Source organism: Sinocyclocheilus anshuiensis, unplaced genomic scaffold, assembly GCF_001515605.1.
Source record: "Sinocyclocheilus anshuiensis isolate Anshui unplaced genomic scaffold, SAMN03320099.WGS_v1.1 scaffold553, whole genome shotgun sequence".
Lineage (NCBI taxonomy): Eukaryota > Metazoa > Chordata > Actinopteri > Cypriniformes > Cyprinidae > Sinocyclocheilus > Sinocyclocheilus anshuiensis.
The window spans coordinates 48,920-67,869 of record NW_015539821.1 but is presented as its reverse complement, the minus strand read 5'-3'; the positions used below and the strand labels follow the sequence as shown (position 1 = coordinate 67,869).

Sequence of the window (18,950 nt, the reverse complement as noted above, 5' to 3'; positions counted from 1 at the left end):
ATTATCATCAATGTTGAAAAAAGTTGAGCTGCTGATATATTTTATTTGTGACTCTTGAAATGGTAATCTTGTGTAACATTATGAATATATTTACTGTCACTTTTGATAAATTTAATGCGTCCTTATTGAATAAATGAATTAGACCCCAACCGTCATCAACTGTCCATCCATCACAAGATGAGGATTGTCATGACCAGGACAGACAGCCTGGTAGAGTGAGTCTGTAAATGTTCCTGCACAAAAACTGTACAGGGGCGTCATGGTGTCGGCCCCCACAAAACAAACCAAACCTCCCTCTGAGCTGGAGAAGATGCCAATGCGCTCAAAAGTTCTCCCACTTACATGGGTGAGCTTTTGGGGAACGCCATTGTGCCAGGCCGTGTAGTCGCCATTGAAATACTCAATGCACCAGGATGTTGGGCCCTGGCCCAAGCAGCAGTCCTCCTCTTGGCCCTTCCTGGGGTATGTGAGCCCTAGTTCCCAGTATGTCTTACCAGCTACCTGTACCTCCCAGTAGTTGCAAACATCTGTGAAACATTCAGGGTGGTGTCAAATCGAGAGGGGTTTTCGGAAACGTCCTGCCAGGTATCGGTGTAAGTGACTGAGTCGCCCTCGGGAAATAATACGTTTTGGGTGACCAGAGTCAGGATCCAGAACAACTTCTTGGTCATCTGAAAAATGGAAAGTGCCAAAGACATTGTGAAATTAGAAACTATATTTAGAAACAAATTTCTTGTGAGAGATATGAGGAAAATACTGGTTTAGCATGTGTTAGGAAACATTGAACTTGCTTTAACTGTACATACTAAAAGTGCTAGAGTAATTTTCATGTAAACGTGAAGATCCTAACAGCTTTGAAAGAGTTTCTTGGTGACAGGAACCTGAGAGTGTATGAACAGCAGCAGGTTGATGGTTAAGCCAAGCAGCTGTTCATTCTTAAACTCATCCATCTGTATTAACTCTGGATCTGTCTTTTTCAGAGTCTCCATTATCCTATAAACAAGGAAGAATATGTGAAGATAAATGCTAATGCTGCACAAGCAGGAAGGACTGTTGTGCGTAAACTTCAGATGCATGCTTGATTAAATGCTTGGCGGAGTTTACTGAACTATTTTCCCGTCTCACAAATGAAAACATGCATTTGTCAAAACACGTGCACCACTTAAATGAAAAAAAAAAAAGAAGCAATGCAGGGTAAAATGTTCCAGAAATTTTGGAGTGTTACATACTTTAAATTTCTGTCCATACCATACATTTTCGTCATGGACCAGAAACCAAATTCCCAAAACTGCAACACTACTTACCTTTCCTCCATCTTTGACATCTGTAAGTAAAAGAGATAGAGAAATCATGGTTGAAAAAAGTGAGCTCTTTATAGAACATTTCCACACTGCAAATACAATTTCATAAAATTGTGCAGCTGCCTTAATTTATGTAGGCCTACGTAAGGAATTTTCCTAATAAAGATTTTACAAAATGATTTTCAGGGCTGATATTGATATTGTGCTTAAGATAATAATTAAATATATTTAATGTCATTTTTTTATTTTATTTATTAATGTATTTACATTTTTATACAAATTTTATTTTTATTCTGCTTTCTACTTTTTAACAGTATGAAAAAATATACATCGTTTTGTGGGAAAAATTCAGTTCATGACTTCAATACAATGACAATACAAAAGCTAATTATTTAATTATTTATTCAATATACTTAGTATTTAATTAAACCATATAAATGGGTTTTACATACGAAAATATATACAGTATACAAACATCCAAAAGTCTGGGGTCTCTCTATGCTCACCAGGGCTGCATTTATTTGATCAAAAATACAGTAAAACAGTAATATTTTGAAATATTACAGTTTAAAATAACTGTTTTCTATTGTGATATATTTTGGAATGTAATTTATTCCTGTAAAGGCAGCAAAAAGGTCTTCAGTGAACCTTCAGAAAAAAAATATGCTGATTTGCTGACTAAATATTTCTTAATATTGTCAATGTTGAAAATGGTTGTGCTGCTTAATATTTTTGTGGAAACCATGTTTAGAATTATTTTTTAGAATTCTTTTATGAATAGAAAGTTCAAATGAACAGCATTTGGTTGAAATATAAATCTTTTGTAACAATGTAAAAGTGTTTACTGCCAGTTTTGATCAATTTAATGCATACTTCCCGAATAGAAGTATTCATTGCTTTGGAAAAAAAATAGCAACTTGGTGAACACAAAACGGTTCAAACCTTCAAGCATTACTATCTGAAAATTTGCTACTACAGGACACCATCATCATTGACTCAACTCAACTCTATACTAGTACCACTTTTGATTGGTTTGGTTTTCTTTTCTTGTCTTTCCAGTCTTATTCTCCACTGGCAAATGACTAGCCTAAGTCCCAAACTTTGAGCTTTATACTATACGGTTAAGATGCCACGGGTGGGGGAGGGGTGACGGTTCATCTGTTGTTCCTGTGCCCTGGGAAGTATTCGAGTTGTTTGACTAGGGTCCGTAAATCTGGCTGAAGGACTGAAGGAGCTGTACTGGGCCTGCTGTAGTCTGAGTACATTGTGCCCAAAAAGAGAAAGGAAGCAGCACTTGGAGCCAAAGAAAGCTTCTATTTATATCACCCTCTCACATGGAAGACTTATAAAAGCTTTGCATGTGTCGCAACACCTAATATTTGGATGTTTAAATCAAGATGTCCAGTTTAACCATTGGGGAAAAATTTGACAGTGTCTTCATCTACAGTTAGTTTGCATGTGCTGGGACGAATTCCAAATAGTTCTGAAACACTTATGGAGCAGGTAGCACCAATTATAGGCTTTAGCCATGACCCTGTTAGCCCTTGTAATGACTGGTACAAATTCTATGAATGGCGTACAAGTAGGAATGCCTGAACTGAGGCCTGTGCCAAACCACCTGCAGCTGCCGCCTGTCTTTCTACAGCCCTACCCGACTTTCCCGACACATCATGGGCAACTTCCCGTCACAGTGCCACTGAGCAACAATTATTCAGCCACAAGTCATTTGATGTGAGGGGTGCGTGGGAACTGATGCAAGCCAGGGATGTCTTGTTGATTGATACAGTACATTTTAAACATGGCTGGAAATTAGGGCAGGGGTTTTTACACTAAGCAAGTGTAAGGTTACTGCCAAGTTTCTTTGAAGCCGACTTCTGGAATGTAGATAAACTTTTGTCTGGTTTTAACCCTTGCATAAATAATGCAAATGAAACTGACACTTCTGTTCATAGATGTGTGAAACTGATTATAGACTGACATCTTGATTATAACACGCATGTCATGCTGTCATTTAGCTGATACTTTGCAATGACTTTACAATTTTTCTTTACACACGTAAACAGTGTTCTGACAGGTTTTTGAAGAGTGCGCAATCATGTATGAAAACTTGCGGAAAGTGGAGAACACTCCACAAATAATGCGAAAAGTGCAAATGCAAATGCTGTGGTGTGTTTTGAACATGTTAGACAAGCGTCTTTGACTGTTGCATTGCTTATTTTTCCATCTGCTATGCGTCTCGAATTTTCAAAGGCAAAAACTTGTTCTGTGTAAACAGCTCCTATACAGCTTTTCTCACAATATACAGATGCATATGAATGTAAATTGTGAGGAAATAAAAAAAAAGTGATACACACTTTGGATGTCAGCTAACTTTTTAATTTTATCCAATCCAGTGTAATAGTGTTAAAGAACACAACAAGCTTGTACTTTTATAAGGAGAAATTTGAAAAGTGTGTAATATCTTCAATAAGACTTTTTTTTTAATCCCAGTTCAATATTCATTAATGTTTATTTCCTCAAAAAGTGAAACTCTATAGCTCTATCAAAACTGTTTGAGATTCCCGATTAGCTCCACACATCAACTTTGGCTCAACCAATGGATTGATTTCAGGGCGGGGCTTTCTGTTTTTATAACCAATGGCAGATGGGAGGAGTTCAGTTCAGTGGTGGCAGAAATGACTTCACCTTCAATGTCAGAATATAATAATCTTTGACAACATGAATAATGTATGACATATTTCAGAGATAATATAGTCTCACATTATTGGAATAGTGAGTACAAAAAGTGGGTTTAAACTTAATAAGTAGGCCTACTTTTTGACAAGTTTTTCTTGTTCGAGTACATAGCAAATATGCCTCAAAAGGCCACCTTCCTTGTGACATCACTTCTAAGGTTTTTCACCTATGGTGTAAACTTCCTCATACATTTTAACCACATTTTGTGTTCTCACAGACAGGGAGCATCTATATCAGGTACAGAAACCATATATTTTTTTAAGTCAAATAATAATATTACAATTATACTTTTTAAATTAAAACAGCATACATTACTTGTATAATTCTGATTGCTGCATCAGAAAGGTCAAATTAAGAAACTGTGAATTGTCTGATTTATGTACGGCAGCGTCCGTGATTGCAAATTAGAGGATAAGTCACCATTTAGTATATATTTATTAACATATCATTTGAATAAATATTTCAAACAAAACTATATTTAGGTCGGTTGTCAATGTAAGGAATTGTTTTCTGTCTTTTTTTTTCTTGCTTGTGCACAGTGCACAATAGTGTCTATTGTTCAGCTAACAGACAAGTATATTTCTGATGATTGCTGATATTTTAAAGAAGTGTACATCATGTTCAAACACAGATCCACACTATGTGTACCCAGAGCGCCTTGCGTTTCAAGACTTTGGCATTTGAAATCATTCATTACGCTGAATATGCTGAAGTAACAACAGCTTATTCTGTTCTCAGACTCACACCGACAGCATTCCATTACTCGCCACAACTGAAAAATGGCAGGTGTGTTCTTCAAAGCACTGTGATCTTATGATGTTCTTAAACTTAACATGTGGCTTCGTTTTGAATAGATTCTTTGTCTCTGCAGATAATAACTATACATTTTACATACATGGAGCCGAGGAACAAATGTGTTCGGGATATCTTTACAAATCTCCCCCGGAGAATCAATTCAAGTCCCAGGTGTGTTTCTCTGGAAGAGAAGAACGGGTGATTATATCAGTACATCAGTGAGAGTCACTTTGCTAATTTCTCTCATCATGTATTTGTTTCCTTTCCTTTTTTGCAGAAATCATGGAAAAGGAGGTTTTTTGTTCTTCTAAAGTACAGAGACAACATATGCCAACTTAAGTACTACAAAAAGGAAGAGAAGAACAAACCACTGGGAGACATTGACTTGTCTAAGTATGCCCAATTGCACTTATTGACTTCCTGTATCATATCATTAAACCCCAAAAATCTGTCAACTGTCAAGCAACCTCCCACAGTACCTTAGCAACAATCTATCTTATCTATTCAACATAATAGTTTGTCTAGACAAACTTTCCTTCTATAATAAGTATTGCACAGTGAGACTGGAAATCATCTGTTTTTCTGTCTGTCCTTTAGGGTCACATACATGTTCTTGAACCCCGAGATGCATGCTATGTGGAAATGGATCCAAAACAATTTCAGATGTTCTTTGTCATGTGTGATGTTTATTAAAGTACCAGAAAGAGACTACTTCCTTATAGGAGAAAACAGGTTTGTCCATGTGTTCGCCTGGTTTAGGGCAATGATTTTTTGTTGTTGTTCTTTTTCGCGGCATAAATTGAGTGGAAATATTTTAGAAATATGCATACATTCTAAATATAAATAAGAAAATGAATTACAGATTTTTTTTTTAAACATTTGTTTTTATAAAAGCTGAATAGTCAAGATATGATTCAAGTATACATTTAAATAGTCTCGGAAAGATGCAATGTAACATATTTGTGCAGTTGGGAGATGGACAAATGGTTCACTGCTTTATTTGACATCTTAAACAATCGTCCACACAGACTGTTGGATCCCAAGGTAATGTTTTGACATTTTTGACTTGGAAATGTGTCTCATGCATTTCGTGCACAAATGTGCATTTTATACAAATAATTTCTTTAAGCTGAATCATCTGAATTAAACATGTGTCACACAGACATTTGGGTCAAAGAGACACATCGATGAACCTCCGCAATCCGAAAATGACAATAAGAAGGTATGCTAGCACATGGAACCGGCTGCTAAAAATAGGTCTGGTTTGTGTTGCCTACTGATATTACAGGTTTTATGAACTTTAACGATGCCTGCCTTTTGTACTTTATTTATTGGCCAATGCAAAGTTTCCCAACTATTTTTGAGAATTTTTTTTTTTTTATCACCAAAAGAGATTGACACCGTTTAGTCCCATTTAACTGTGATTTAAAACAATAATCAGCTCTTATAAATGCTCCATTAACCTTTTTGCAACCTTTACTGATTATATCAAACAAAATAAAAACAATCCCAGCCTATTGTCTGGAAAGAAAGAAAAAAACAGGTTTGCTAGTTTTAGAAACATTGCCTGTTGTTATTGTAATAGGGTTCATTCAACCCTTTACTGTAAGAGTTATTGTAACCAAACCAGTTCGATCCCTTTGACATACTTTTGTTATTATTGGACTTCATTTGTAACTGTGCAATAATAAGACAAGAAAATAATATCATCATCAATATTGTGCCAATGACAGAAAACTGAGTGGAATCAAACAAAATATGTTACACATGAGCTGCCATCATCTGTGACCCATGAGCCCATCTATGTTTCTCCGATAAAACTGAAGAGTAAGGTAGATACATGCAAACAACACAAGAGGGAGTATACACTTAAAAACAAACATACTTTACTAATATTTTCACTCTCTTTTTGATTATGGGAGACGGAAATAACAAAAATAAATCATGAAGATGACGACACAGATGAATTGTCAGAATGAATATCAACTCAGGCTTCATCCTCAACTCCAGCTGAGCGCTAACTGCCACAACAGACCAACAGCCTTGAAACAAGACTGAATTGAATGTATATTTGTTTTGTTGTTTTATTTTTACAGCTCAGGTAATATGTTGAATTAATTTCCAAATAAATGTAAAGTTGAACAGGATTCTTTATATGCTAAATCACAGTTTGTTTCACTGACTTGCACTAAAGCAAAGCAAAATGATGAATGTTTTCACAATAACACTACATTGGACACCTCAGTTGAAAGTCATAATGAGATGAACTGCTAAAGTTGGATTAATTTATCGATAGCAAAATTTACATCATTTACAAAAAATACATATACTTATTAAAGCAAATGACCACAAGACAATAATTTCAGAACAAGCTCATTTTCAAAGGGACCAGAACAATACAGAAAATCTTGTGGCATATGTAAATATGTACTTAATATACATTTAAAAATTACATTTGAAACAAATGTATGTTCTTATAAACTTCTTTAATGTGAAAAGTAAATAAAATAAAATGTAACTATATTATCTGTTTTAATGTGCACATTTGATTAAAATAGATTGTATGTTTTAATCAAATATTAAAATATATTGTATGTTTAGTCAATGTCATTTTGTCTTTTAATAAAATATTTCTGGTATCAGTTTTATTGACTTCCAGTGTATGTTCTCTAGCAAAGAGTCCCAAAACTCACTGACATCTTATATATCTTGATATCCTAAAATGTCTGTTTTTATTTATTTATTTTTGTTTATTCCACAAACAAATTAAGTATTACTTTTCTTTGTGTATTTTATATGATATGTAGCATTTTGATTATAAAGGTTTCTTTTCATTAAAATCTTTGCTTCCAATATGTATGTATAATTTGTTCTCAAATCTGTAGAATTTATCTGTATCTGTGCATTCTGTACAAAGCACAGATTAGATAAATTAGTGCCAGGTCGGAAGTTATTTATTTATTTTTAGGCCAGGAACAAGAAAGTGCAACAATGAAATACATTCTCAGACACCCATTATATACACTGTCACTAATCAATGGTTTTGTCAGAGAGTGCGTTATCACACCACTGTTCACAACTCCTCAATGACACCATTTAGAAGGGAAGATCAATATCACATGCTCAGGGACCCTAACCAGGACTCCTAATAAAAATCTAGATTTCTTTTTATGTTTTACTTTCATTAAAAGTATTATCTTATTATTGCACATATTAGATCATTAGTTAAAGTTAATTCAAATACTTACAAATGTCATGGCATTTTATTTATATATTTTACTTAGACTGCCATACATTTATTTAAATAACATGAGTGATAAAACCACCTGAACACTCCCAACCCCACCTCACCCTGCCAAGAGCATGTTACACTTGGAAAAAAATCCAGGAAAAAGTAAAGACAATTATTATTAGTCTATTTACTGAAATCAATCAGGATTTCCCCCAACAATCCCCAGCAGCACACAGGGAAAGAAATAATTATTTTTTGGCATGGTAACTTATTAAGTCACCTCTTGCATTCCTAAGGGGAACCAAGAGCTTGTAAGTAACTGCATAAATAACTATAATCCAATAAATGGGGAGATTTCAAGATTCAAGTTTATTATGTACAGGAAACTGTCCACATAACCATAATGTGTTACACCATACAATTAAATTCTTACTCTGTGAATCCTCTCAGCTGCCTCTCACATAAGTTAAGGACATAAGAATAAAACACAATACATAAATTAAACAATTACACAATTACTAAGAAAGATGCACGAAACAAAAGTGTTGCATGTACAAAGTGGACAGATGCAATGTAAACAAGGAAGACATGCATGTGCAAAGACCAGTAGAGGTAGATTGAGGCAAACCAGACATGAGTGTGTGTGCGTGTGTGTGTGTGTGTGTGTGTGTGTGTGTGTGTGTGCGTGTGCGCGCGCAAAATATGCCAACGTAGTCTGTAGTCTCTGATGTTATTTGCATTATTATGTGTTCAGTGTATAAGACTATGAGTGTATATACATGTTTCAGTCACCACTTAGTGCATGTGCTTCAGAAGCTACATTTATTTTTGTAGTATCGACTTTACCACAATACCACAATGCCATGAACAGACACAGTCAAAGGGGAGGGATCCTAAACCTGAGCTCACATATAACCAGAAACTCCTCCTTTTACCAGCATAACACTCTGAAAGAGACAAAGGACCTTTAGCTTCCTCCTAAATTGCCATCAAAACATACACCTTGTGAGAGCTGAATAACTTTTCAGAGGACATTATTTTTACCGTGACACAAGGTAAAGCAATAATATTATAGAATATTGATGATTCTGCTTGGTGAGGCTTGTAGCATGTGATGAAATCTGAGTTTAAAACATTCATAAAGACATCATGCAATGTTATTATATAACATATATTTGAAATATGGTGGAGGGTTAATGTCCATTGCATTTTAATTGGTCTTGTGCTGACATTGCATTTTTTTAATATATATAAATCACTGTAGTTTACTTCTGTTTATCAGATATATTCCAGTGGCTTAGAGTAAACTAACTTAAAACATTTCACATCTATTTTAGGATTAAAGCAACAACATCAGGATGTCCAACAAAAAGAAACCAAGTAAGTCTTAAAAATCTCTTGGAAAAAAATTAGATAATCAAGGAAGACCATTTAAAAACTCAAATTAAACTGAACAGCATCAATATGTTTAATGTTGTTTTAATTATGTTTCTGCAGCAGCAACTTCAACATTTTACAGTGAACCAGCGATAGTGGAGGAACTGTACACTGGATACCTGCTCAAGTCCCCCGCTCAACCAGCCCTAACTAAAAGCATTGTACGTCTCATATTGCATTTCAGCCTGAAACTGAAATATCTGCAGTCTGTCAAAGACAGTTCCTCTGTTTGTGAAACTTAGCAGTTTTATATATCTGTCACAGAAATCATGGAAGCGTCGTTTCTTTGTGCTCTCCAAAACGGGTGAAGACTACCAGCTGACATATCATGCAAACAACGAAACAAAAGAGATAGACCTTTCTAAGTAAGGAAAAGACTGTCAAAGTCATTAATAAATGAAGTATTTTCACACTATATTGAGAACGTCTTTCTGTTTTAAAGGATCAGCCTGCTGCGTATTGGCCCTGAGGCACATCAGAAGTGGGACTGGATCCAGAAAAACTTCAAGTGTTCTCTGTCCTCTGTGCTGTTCTTGAAGGTGGACGACGACACACCAAAACACTCTAGAGACTATTTCCTAATTGGAGAAAACAGGTTTGCCACCATCATTTAGACCATATTTCTCATTGCTATCACTATATAGCTCCATGAAAGCAAGCATGATGCAGGCAAAAAACAAACAAACAAACAAACAAAAACCAATATTTAAAGCCTCAATTAAATCTAAATGAAAGTTTTGTGGCTTTTAGTCCATGTCTATTAGTTCTGAAGCCATGTATATGTTAGTAGTGTAGCTTATACAGTAGTACATATACACATTTAAAACTGAGCCTTCAGAGTCAGTCAACAAAGCTTTATCAGCATGACTAAGCATTTAGTATATTGCCAAAGCATATTCAAATATTAAAATAGACAAAACAGAAAATAAATGTGAAGTAAATAAAGAGATATATTAGATCAAGGGGGAAATTAAAAAAAGACATGGTAAGAATAATCAAATAATTAAATTTTACAATTAACTTTTGCAGTTCATCTCATCACACTCAGAATGTAAAGTGTGTATAATAAAATAAAATTAAATTAAATTAAATACTGATTTTCATTTTTTGAGTCTTTAAGCAGTAGCTTAATTCTGCTTCTATAGTTAGTTATATATTCTGGAAATATAATTCTAGAAATATTTTATTTGACTATTTCCATTTTAAAACACCTGATGCAGTTTTTCACTAGTGTTAAAGGTTTTCTGGTGTTTTCAGTGATGATGTGGATGGTTGGCTCAATGCCTTAGTCAAGGTAATGAAGACCCAGAAATCACAAAATACCCTTCAGGTAAACATTAAAATATCTCTCTCTTCACATGTATGCATATATAAACTACCTGTCAAAGGTTTAGATACGCCTACTGATTTTTTAACATTACCATTTCCTGAATAATGAATAACAAAAGGAAATATGGAAATTATGTAGTGATAAAATCTTTATTTTTAATATTATTATTACTTTAAATAATTTATTATTTTTGTATATCTTTTGTATATTTGTACATCTTGACGATTTATATTTATCTACAACTTATATACAAGCATTTAAGCATGCTCACATGCTTTACTTTTTCCACAGGAAAACAGATTTAGATCAGCATCTGAACCTGTGAAGAGTTCGGAACCAAAGGTTGAGGATCAGCCTGATGACAGACGGTCAGCACCTGAATTAATGTTAACTTACCCGTCACCGTACAGCCATTATGACTATCCTCGCAAACTCAGCGAACCTCCAGTACCAGTAGCACTCAAGGTTTTACACATTTACACACAGTTTCTTCAATATACAATATGCACATAATTGCTCTTAAACTTCCTACTGAAAAAATTAAACTCAAACCTCTGCCTGGCAGATTCCAGTTATTGAACATAAAGATGAGAAGGATGAGATGCAGGATGAATCTGCAGAGGACAGCAATGAATACATGCGCATGGCATCATTGTAAGTGTTTGAGAGCACTTTTCCCCTTAACTGGCCTAGTGGAATGTAAAATTGTAATTAATTTATTTTTCTGTGGTCTTTTCTAAATAGGCAAAGAGCTTTGGAAGTTGACCAACAGGAGGCGGACACTACATGCATGCAGAAAATGTAATTTTATGTTTATAAGATAAACTCAGCGTCTGTTGCCGTTTGACACATTGTAATGTGTTCACCAAGTTCAATATTTTTGTTGTCTTTTTCAGCGCTTCCATTAATGGTCACGAGTCCTCTGTGTGCAATGGTGCAGTCAACCAGTATGAGGACGATGAAAATAAATGGTAAATTTGGACTTGAATGCATCTTTTGAAAGAGCTACCACTGCATTTTGTTGCTGAATCCACCTGAATCACGTCAACTTTCTTATTAGTGCATTATGAATAAAAGAGCTATATTTAGCATGAAAAATATGGCATCTGTTTGAATTTGATCAATGCATATTTCTATTCTGCAGTGAAACACACACACATGTTGAGAAGGAGATCTGCGTTAGGCAAAATGATCTGAAAAACAGTCTGATCTTGACTCAGGCAGAGGGCAAACCCTGGTATAACTCTCACTGATAATTAATTACAGTTATTACAGTTTAATATGTATCCTATTCTGAAAGCATTAATATGAGTACAAATGAACAACTTACATTGTATTATGTTTCTCATTGTTGTGTGTTCATCCTTTTCCTCTCCAGTGTCTCTGACTGTCAGATGATTCAGGACTCGTGTCTCTTCCATAAGGGGGACCAGATCCTGGCCTTCAATGACCTGCTTATAGACACAGTAGACGAGATACAAACATACTTAAGAAGACTAAGCAAGGATGAGGTAAGATGACGATTCACAGTAAAATAATGTTTTTTTGTCACTACATTAAGAGAGCTATTATTAATGCTACTGAAATTGCATGCAGGTAAAACTCACTATTCGGCGGCTTATAGGATCCCAGCCTCTGCACTCTGAACCCTGTCCAACATAACGGGGACATGAAACAAAATCGCATGTGAATTCAGCAGCATCAAGATATTAGAAATACAGGTGGAAAACAAGGTGTTAATGAAGAACAGAAGAGGCAGTCAGGTTATCTAAAGTAACTTGTCCTCTTTTGACTGTACATTAATCATGTAAATATGTAAAACAATGTGAATGTTAGATGCACTCACCTTAAAATGTCACTGAGTGAAAGAAATTAGTACGATTTAGACTGTATACATGAAACTGTGAGTGGTAGTGAGTAAATTAGATCACATCTGTTAATGTGAAGAACAAGAACAAGAGTCAAGTATTACTTTATAATAAGTATGAAGGTTAATTCACATTGAAAAATGCACAGTTCAAAACTGTTCATGTATTTTATCCTCTTTAAAGATGCACTTTTTTAACAATCCGAACAAGGTACTTTATATATATATATACTGTGTATATACAAGTTAAGTCAAGTCAAGTCACCTTTATTTATATAGCGCTTTTAACAATACAGATTGTGTCAAAGCAACTGAACAGCATTAATTAGGAAAATAGTGTCAATAATGCAAAATGACAATAGTAAACACTCATTTTTCAGTTAAAGACAGTTCATCATTGAATTCAGTGATGTCATCATCCAGCTCAGTTCAGTTTAAATAGTATCTTTGCAATCATTTGCAATCAAGTCAACGATATCGCTGGAAATGAAGTGTCCCCAACTAAGCAAGCCAGAGGCGACAGCGGCAAGGAACCAAAACTCCATCGGTGACAGAATGGAGAAAAAACCTTGGGAGAAACCAGGCTCAGTCGGGGGGCCAGTTCTCCTCTGACCAGACGAAACCAGCAGTTCAATTCCAGGCTGCAGCAATGTCACATTGTGCAGAGGACTCGTCTGGTTCCTGTGGTCTACAACTTTTACAACTTTTCTGTCATTGTCTATTTTGTTTTGCAAAGCATTTAATCAATTATGTATTGCTCCTAGTCATTATGATTTGATTCAAATGTTTCAGTCACTCTTTAGATTGCTGATTACTAAATATCATTTAGCCTATGTAATTTATACATGAATTATGCTGTAGAAAAACATGTATTTGCACACTATTACAATGTGAAATATTATTAAACTTTTGAGTCATTTTTTGCAATGATTTCATAACTATGCATATATTTTATATATCATTAGATATTACTTTTACAGATGTACTAAATTTTGTAATTTAAATTTTTTATCATTTGTTTTAAAAATAGTCAAAAAATAGTCGAGATATAAATTGATTATTTTTAAATAGTCTCTGAAAGATGCAATGTAACATATTTGTGCAGTTGGACAAAATGAGATGGACAAATGGTTCACTGGTTTATTTGACATCTTAATCATCTTAATCATAATCGTCCACACAGACTGTTGGATCCCAAGGTAATGTTTTGACATTTCTTACTTGAAACCGTGTCTCAAGCAGTTCATACACATGTGTGCTTGGTATACAATTAATTTCACGCTGAACCATCTAAACTAAAGATCTGTTACAGACATTTGGGTCAAAGAGACACATGGTGAACCGCCCGCAATCATAAATAGACAATGAGCAAGTATGTCGGCACATGGCCATATGCCTGTTGTCTGGAGGAAAAAAACAAAACAAAAAACAGGTTTGATAATTTTACAAACATTGCTTGTTATTGTAAAAGGATTTATTTAACCCTTTGCTGTCAGAGATACTGTGACCAGTTCAGTCCACTTATTTTGATTATCAAGACTAATTTGTAGCTGTGCAGTAAGAAAATGATATCATCACATTGGGCCAATGACAGAAAACTGAGTTGGGTCATACAAAACATGTTACACATGAACTATCATCTTCTGTGACCCATGAGCCTATCTATGTTTGTCCTACACAAGAGGAAGCACAAACTTATACACATAAGCATACTTTAGTAATATTTTCACTCTCTTTTTGCTGGTGAGAGACAGAACTGACAACAGAAATAAATCATGAAGATGATGACACAGTTGAATTGTCAGGCTTCATCTTTCCTGTTTAATGGTTTAAGTAATATGTTAAAATAATTTCCAAATAAATGTAAATTAGAATATTTTTTTTATATACTAACGTACATTTTGTTTTACTGACTTGCAGTAAAGCAAAGAAAAATTAATATTGCTTACACAATAACACTGCACTGGACACCTCAGTTGAGAGTGATAATAAGATGAACTGCTAAAGTTGGATAAATTTACTGATAGCAAAATTCACATAATTTGCAAAAATAAATATACTAAAACAGATGACCACAAGACTGTCAGCACTCAGTGTCGGAGAGAGGACGGAGACGTGGATCAAATGAACAGTCTTTTGCTGCGTCTCAATGTGCCTACTTATACTACGCCCTTAAAGTATGTACTCTTTTGGTGAAGAAAAAGTACACACTTTTGAGTGTGTAGTAGAAGAGTAGGCAAGCTTTGGGACATACTATCACATCACACAACTGCGTCTTTAACAGACGCTCTGTCGCATAGATACACGCACCCTGTCACTGTAAACATCTGAATAGGGAACGAGATGCTGCGATGACGTTATCGCTTTGGGAACACCTTTGGTGTGACGAATGTCTGAAGCCCTTATACCATCACGCCAATTCATTGGCCAAATAGCGCTTAGCACTGCCCCCAACGCGCACGTAGGTGAGCTATATCACCGTGCTGCGCGCTATTTCATCAGATTTCCACTGGTTTACGAAGGAAGCGCTATCAAAGGTACGGAACGGCCAAGCATCGCAGCATCTCATTCCCTATTCAGGGAACCAAGGTTACATACGTAACCGAGATGTTCCCTCTCATAGGCTCACTTCGATGCTGCGATGACGTCATCGCTTTGGGAACACCTTCGGTGTGACGAATGTCTGAAGCCCTTATACCATCACGCCAATTCATTGGCCAAATAGCGCTTAGCACTGCCCCCAACGCGCACGTAGGTGAGCTATATCACCGTGCTGCGCGCTATTTCATCAGATTTCCACTGGTTTACGAAGGAAGCGCTATCAAAGGTACGGAACGGCCAAGCATCGCAGCATCTCATTCCCTATTCAGGGAACCAAGGTTACATACGTAACCGAGATGTTCCCTCTCATAGGCTCACTTCGATGCTGCGATGACGTCATCGCTTTGGGAACGCTATACCATAACGCCTGACGTACCTTTAGATAGCTGGAAGACCAAGGAAAGCGTCTGCTCAAGCGGATTAGACCCGGGAGCCAGGAGCCAACCTCACGTCCAGACTGTAAAACTTGATGAAGGTGCTAGGAGAGGACCATCCTGCCGCAGCACAAACATCTTCCATCGAGGACCCCTTGAAAAAGGCCTGAGAAGAAGCCACTGCTCTCGTAGAATGAGCACGCACCCCTAGAGGCGAAGTCAAGCCACGTGCCTCATAGGCCAAAGAGATAGCCTCCACTATCCAGTGTGACATCCGCTGTTTAGTGACAGCAGAACCTCTGCTCTTACCACCAAAACACACAAATAACTGGTCAGATCCACACCACTGAGCCGTGCGGTCGACATAGATCCTAAGTGCCCTAACTGGGCAGAGACTCAGGCTAACTGGCCCCGCATCAGCTGGGGAAAAAGCCTCTAAGACCACTTGCTGAAAGTGAAACAGAGTCGAAGCGACCTTAGGAACATAATCAGGCCTAGGTCTCAAAAAGACTTTAACCAGTCCTGGGGCAAAGTCCATACACGAAGGACTGATGGAGAGAGCCTGCAGATCCCCTACCCTCTTAAGGGAGGATAAAGCCACCAAAAGAACAGTCTTGAGGGTCAAGAACTTCTCTGACATCGACTCTTGTGCCAGACGCTACATTGTCGTAATCTCAGCCGAGAAACCGGAACACATTAGCGTACTCCGCTCAGGGGCCACACCCATAACCTCCATAATTTCGGTCGAGGATGCCAAATCATGCCCCGAGCTTGTGTCAACAGATCGTGTCTGAGGGGAACCTCCCATGGAAGGCCAGCTAGCAGACTGACCAGGTCTGAGAAGCACGACTGAGTGGGCCACCACGGGGCCACCAGCAGCAAGTGCTCCACTTTGTCTGATCGTACTCTGAACAGAACTGCTGGGAGCAACCGGATTGGGGGAAAAGCATAAAGATTGGTCCTGGGCCATTTGTGGGCCAGAGCATCCAGACCTAGAGGCGACGGGGGAGACAGGGAAAACCAAAGCGGGCAGTGCGTAGTCATGCTCGAAGCGAACAAGTCCACTTTCGCTCGGCCGAACCTCTGCCATATAAGATCCACCACCTGGGGGTGCAATCTCCACTCCCCATCCTCCAGACTCTGTCTAGAGAGCAGGTCCGCTCCTGAGTTCAGGCGACCTGGGATATGGACTGCCCTGATCAACAGGAGCTTTGTCTGAGCCCACAGAAGAACACGCCTCGCCAGCCTGCACAGGGGACGAGAACGTAATCCTCCTTGACGATTGAGGTACGACACAACTGTCATGTTGTCCGTCCTGACTAACACGTGACAACCCCTCAACTGGGGAAAAGGTACGAAACAACCGTCGTGTTGTCCGTCCTGACTAACACGTGACAACCCCTTAACTGGGGTAAAATCTGTTTGAGAGCCAGGAGAACCGCAAGCATCTCCAAACGATTTATGTGCCAGCCACGATGTACCTCTGTCCAGACTCCACCGACTGGACGTCCTTGATGGACGGCTCCCCAGCCCGTAAGGGACGCGTCCGTAGTGATCGTCTTGCGGCGACACTACGTCCCCATCTGGACTCCTTCTTGAAGGAACTGGAGTCTCGTCCATGGGCTTAGAGCACGAAAGCCCTTGCGTGTCACCGTAATTCTGCGAAGCGGATGACAATGAGGTGAAATGTTCTGGCTCTTGGTCCACCACTGAAACGGTCGCATGTGGAGCAGGCCCAGCTGAACTACAGGGGACACTGCCGCCATCAGACCCAACAGTCTGAGACACAAGCCTACATGGACTAGGCACCCTGTCTTGAACTGACTTAGACAGGTTTGCAATGACTGCACACGTGTGGGAGACAGACGTGCCCGCATCGTGCGAGAATCCATGTCTACCCCCAAGAACATTGTTCGCTGGCATGGCAGCAGAACACTCCTTTGTGGGTTCGCTCGTAGTCCTAGGATCCGTAGATGATCGAGCACTAAATCTCGATGTATCCGTGCCTGATCCTGGGATTGAGCTAATATTAGCCAATCGTCCAAGTACTTCAAAATTCGTGGAGCCGCAACGGGGCCAGAGCTGCGTCCATACATTTTGTAAACTTTCGAGGAGCCAAAGCTAGTCCGAACGGAAGAACACAATATTGGTAAACCTTGCCCTCGAAAGCAAACCTGAGGAACTTTCTGTGTCTCTTGACGATCTGGATGTGAAAGTATGCATCCTTTAGACGTGACGAACGGTGCGTAGTACCCATTGTGAGACGTCGGGCAGGCGTCTCCACGCGGCCCAATAGTCTGCCAGGGGCTTTAGACATTCTACGGTTGGAACGTTCACCTGATTTTCCTGTATAGGGTCCCAGAGCACCTGAGTGACAGGAAAATCTATAACAGGAAGATGTCCAATTGTCCTGTCGGGCCAGCCCACCACCCCAAAAGTGGGAGCATTGAAGGCCATCATAAACGTGCCATGCTCGCATGACCCTTGGGCTTTCTCTCGAACTCTGAAGGCTGGATCGCGCAGTATCTGAGGGGGTGCTCGTCATAAGGACTCGACCTAAAACTGCCCGAGGCGCAGTATGTGGCGGGACGGTCAAGATCTGAGGCAGCAGGCGAATACGCTTGTGCGGTTCGTCCATAAACCTAGGACCCCAGTCCTTACGAGGGGGTAACTTAGGCGATGGCTCATGCCGCTGGACCTCACGAGGGTGCTGCAAAGAGGACGAGCGTGAACGAGCCGCAGGTGGCTGACACTACTTCTCTAGCCCTGCGCGGGATGAGCTGACAAAACATGGCGGACTGCTGTTTCGCTGCTCGAAACTTCTCCACGACAGTCGTGACCGAATCCCCGAACAGACCATCACTAGAAATGGGGGTGTCCAAAGGAAATGTCCTGTCCTTTTCCTTAATGTCAGTGAGAGTGAGCCAAAGGTGGCGCTCAACTGACACTAAGGCCCAATCCCAATTCTATTTTATACCCCTTCCCCTTCCCTTTCCCCTACCCCTCTGCCTACCCCTTCCCCTTGTCCCTTGAAATGGAGTGTCAAGGGGTAGGGGTGAAAATATTCCCCTAAGAATTGGGACACCACTACTATGCCGTTACGTCATCATACGTCGTCTAGCTCCTACAATACACACACATACTGGTGTGCTGGTGTGCATTAGAGCCTTTAATTACCGTTCTATGTTAATGCGCTGCTTACTGACACACACACACACTATATATCGGAGATCGCGCAGCTCACACATCCAGGAGAAAAGAAACTTGTCAACGCTGA

The 18,950-nt window shown here is 38.5% G+C and overlaps 2 protein-coding genes and 1 pseudogene across 2 annotated transcripts in view; 2 read left to right on the top strand and 1 right to left on the bottom strand.

The window, feature by feature from the left end:
* Window positions 1-138: 138 nt before the first annotated feature.
* LOC107684121 (zinc-binding protein A33-like) lies at window positions 139-12,219 on the bottom strand (annotated as a pseudogene).
* Window positions 4,788-6,852, top strand: plekhs1.4 (pleckstrin homology domain containing S1, tandem duplicate 4). Its single transcript, XM_016480355.1, has 8 exons — window positions 4,788-4,823; window positions 4,909-5,003; window positions 5,110-5,225; window positions 5,430-5,564; window positions 5,801-5,876; window positions 5,995-6,054; window positions 6,566-6,664; window positions 6,755-6,852. The coding sequence occupies exons 1-8, from the start codon at window positions 4,817-4,819 to the stop codon at window positions 6,809-6,811; spliced, it is 645 nt and encodes a 214-aa protein (XP_016335841.1). The 5' UTR covers window positions 4,788-4,816; the 3' UTR covers window positions 6,812-6,852.
* Window positions 9,028-18,950, top strand: part of LOC107684141 (pleckstrin homology domain-containing family S member 1-like) — a 20,360-nt gene continuing 10,437 nt past the window's right edge. The window contains exons 1-8 of the mRNA XM_016480354.1: window positions 9,028-9,119; window positions 9,402-9,444; window positions 9,562-9,662; window positions 9,766-9,866; window positions 9,944-10,096; window positions 10,759-10,831; window positions 11,123-11,296; window positions 11,397-11,485. Coding sequence (XP_016335840.1) covers window positions 9,423-9,444; window positions 9,562-9,662; window positions 9,766-9,866; window positions 9,944-10,096; window positions 10,759-10,831; window positions 11,123-11,296; window positions 11,397-11,485 — 713 coding nt within the window. The 5' untranslated portion in view covers window positions 9,028-9,119; window positions 9,402-9,422. The remainder of the gene's footprint in view (window positions 9,120-9,401; window positions 9,445-9,561; window positions 9,663-9,765; window positions 9,867-9,943; window positions 10,097-10,758; window positions 10,832-11,122; window positions 11,297-11,396; window positions 11,486-18,950) is intronic.

Excerpts from the sequence above, each read along its gene's own strand:
- plekhs1.4 (XM_016480355.1), top strand. Across the intron at positions 6,055-6,565 it reads CCGAAAATGACAATAAGAAG|AAAACTGAGTGGAATCAAAC; the intron begins GTATGCTAGCAC and ends TGCCAATGACAG. Across the intron at positions 6,665-6,754 it reads CGATAAAACTGAAGAGTAAG|ACGGAAATAACAAAAATAAA; the intron begins GTAGATACATGC and ends TGATTATGGGAG.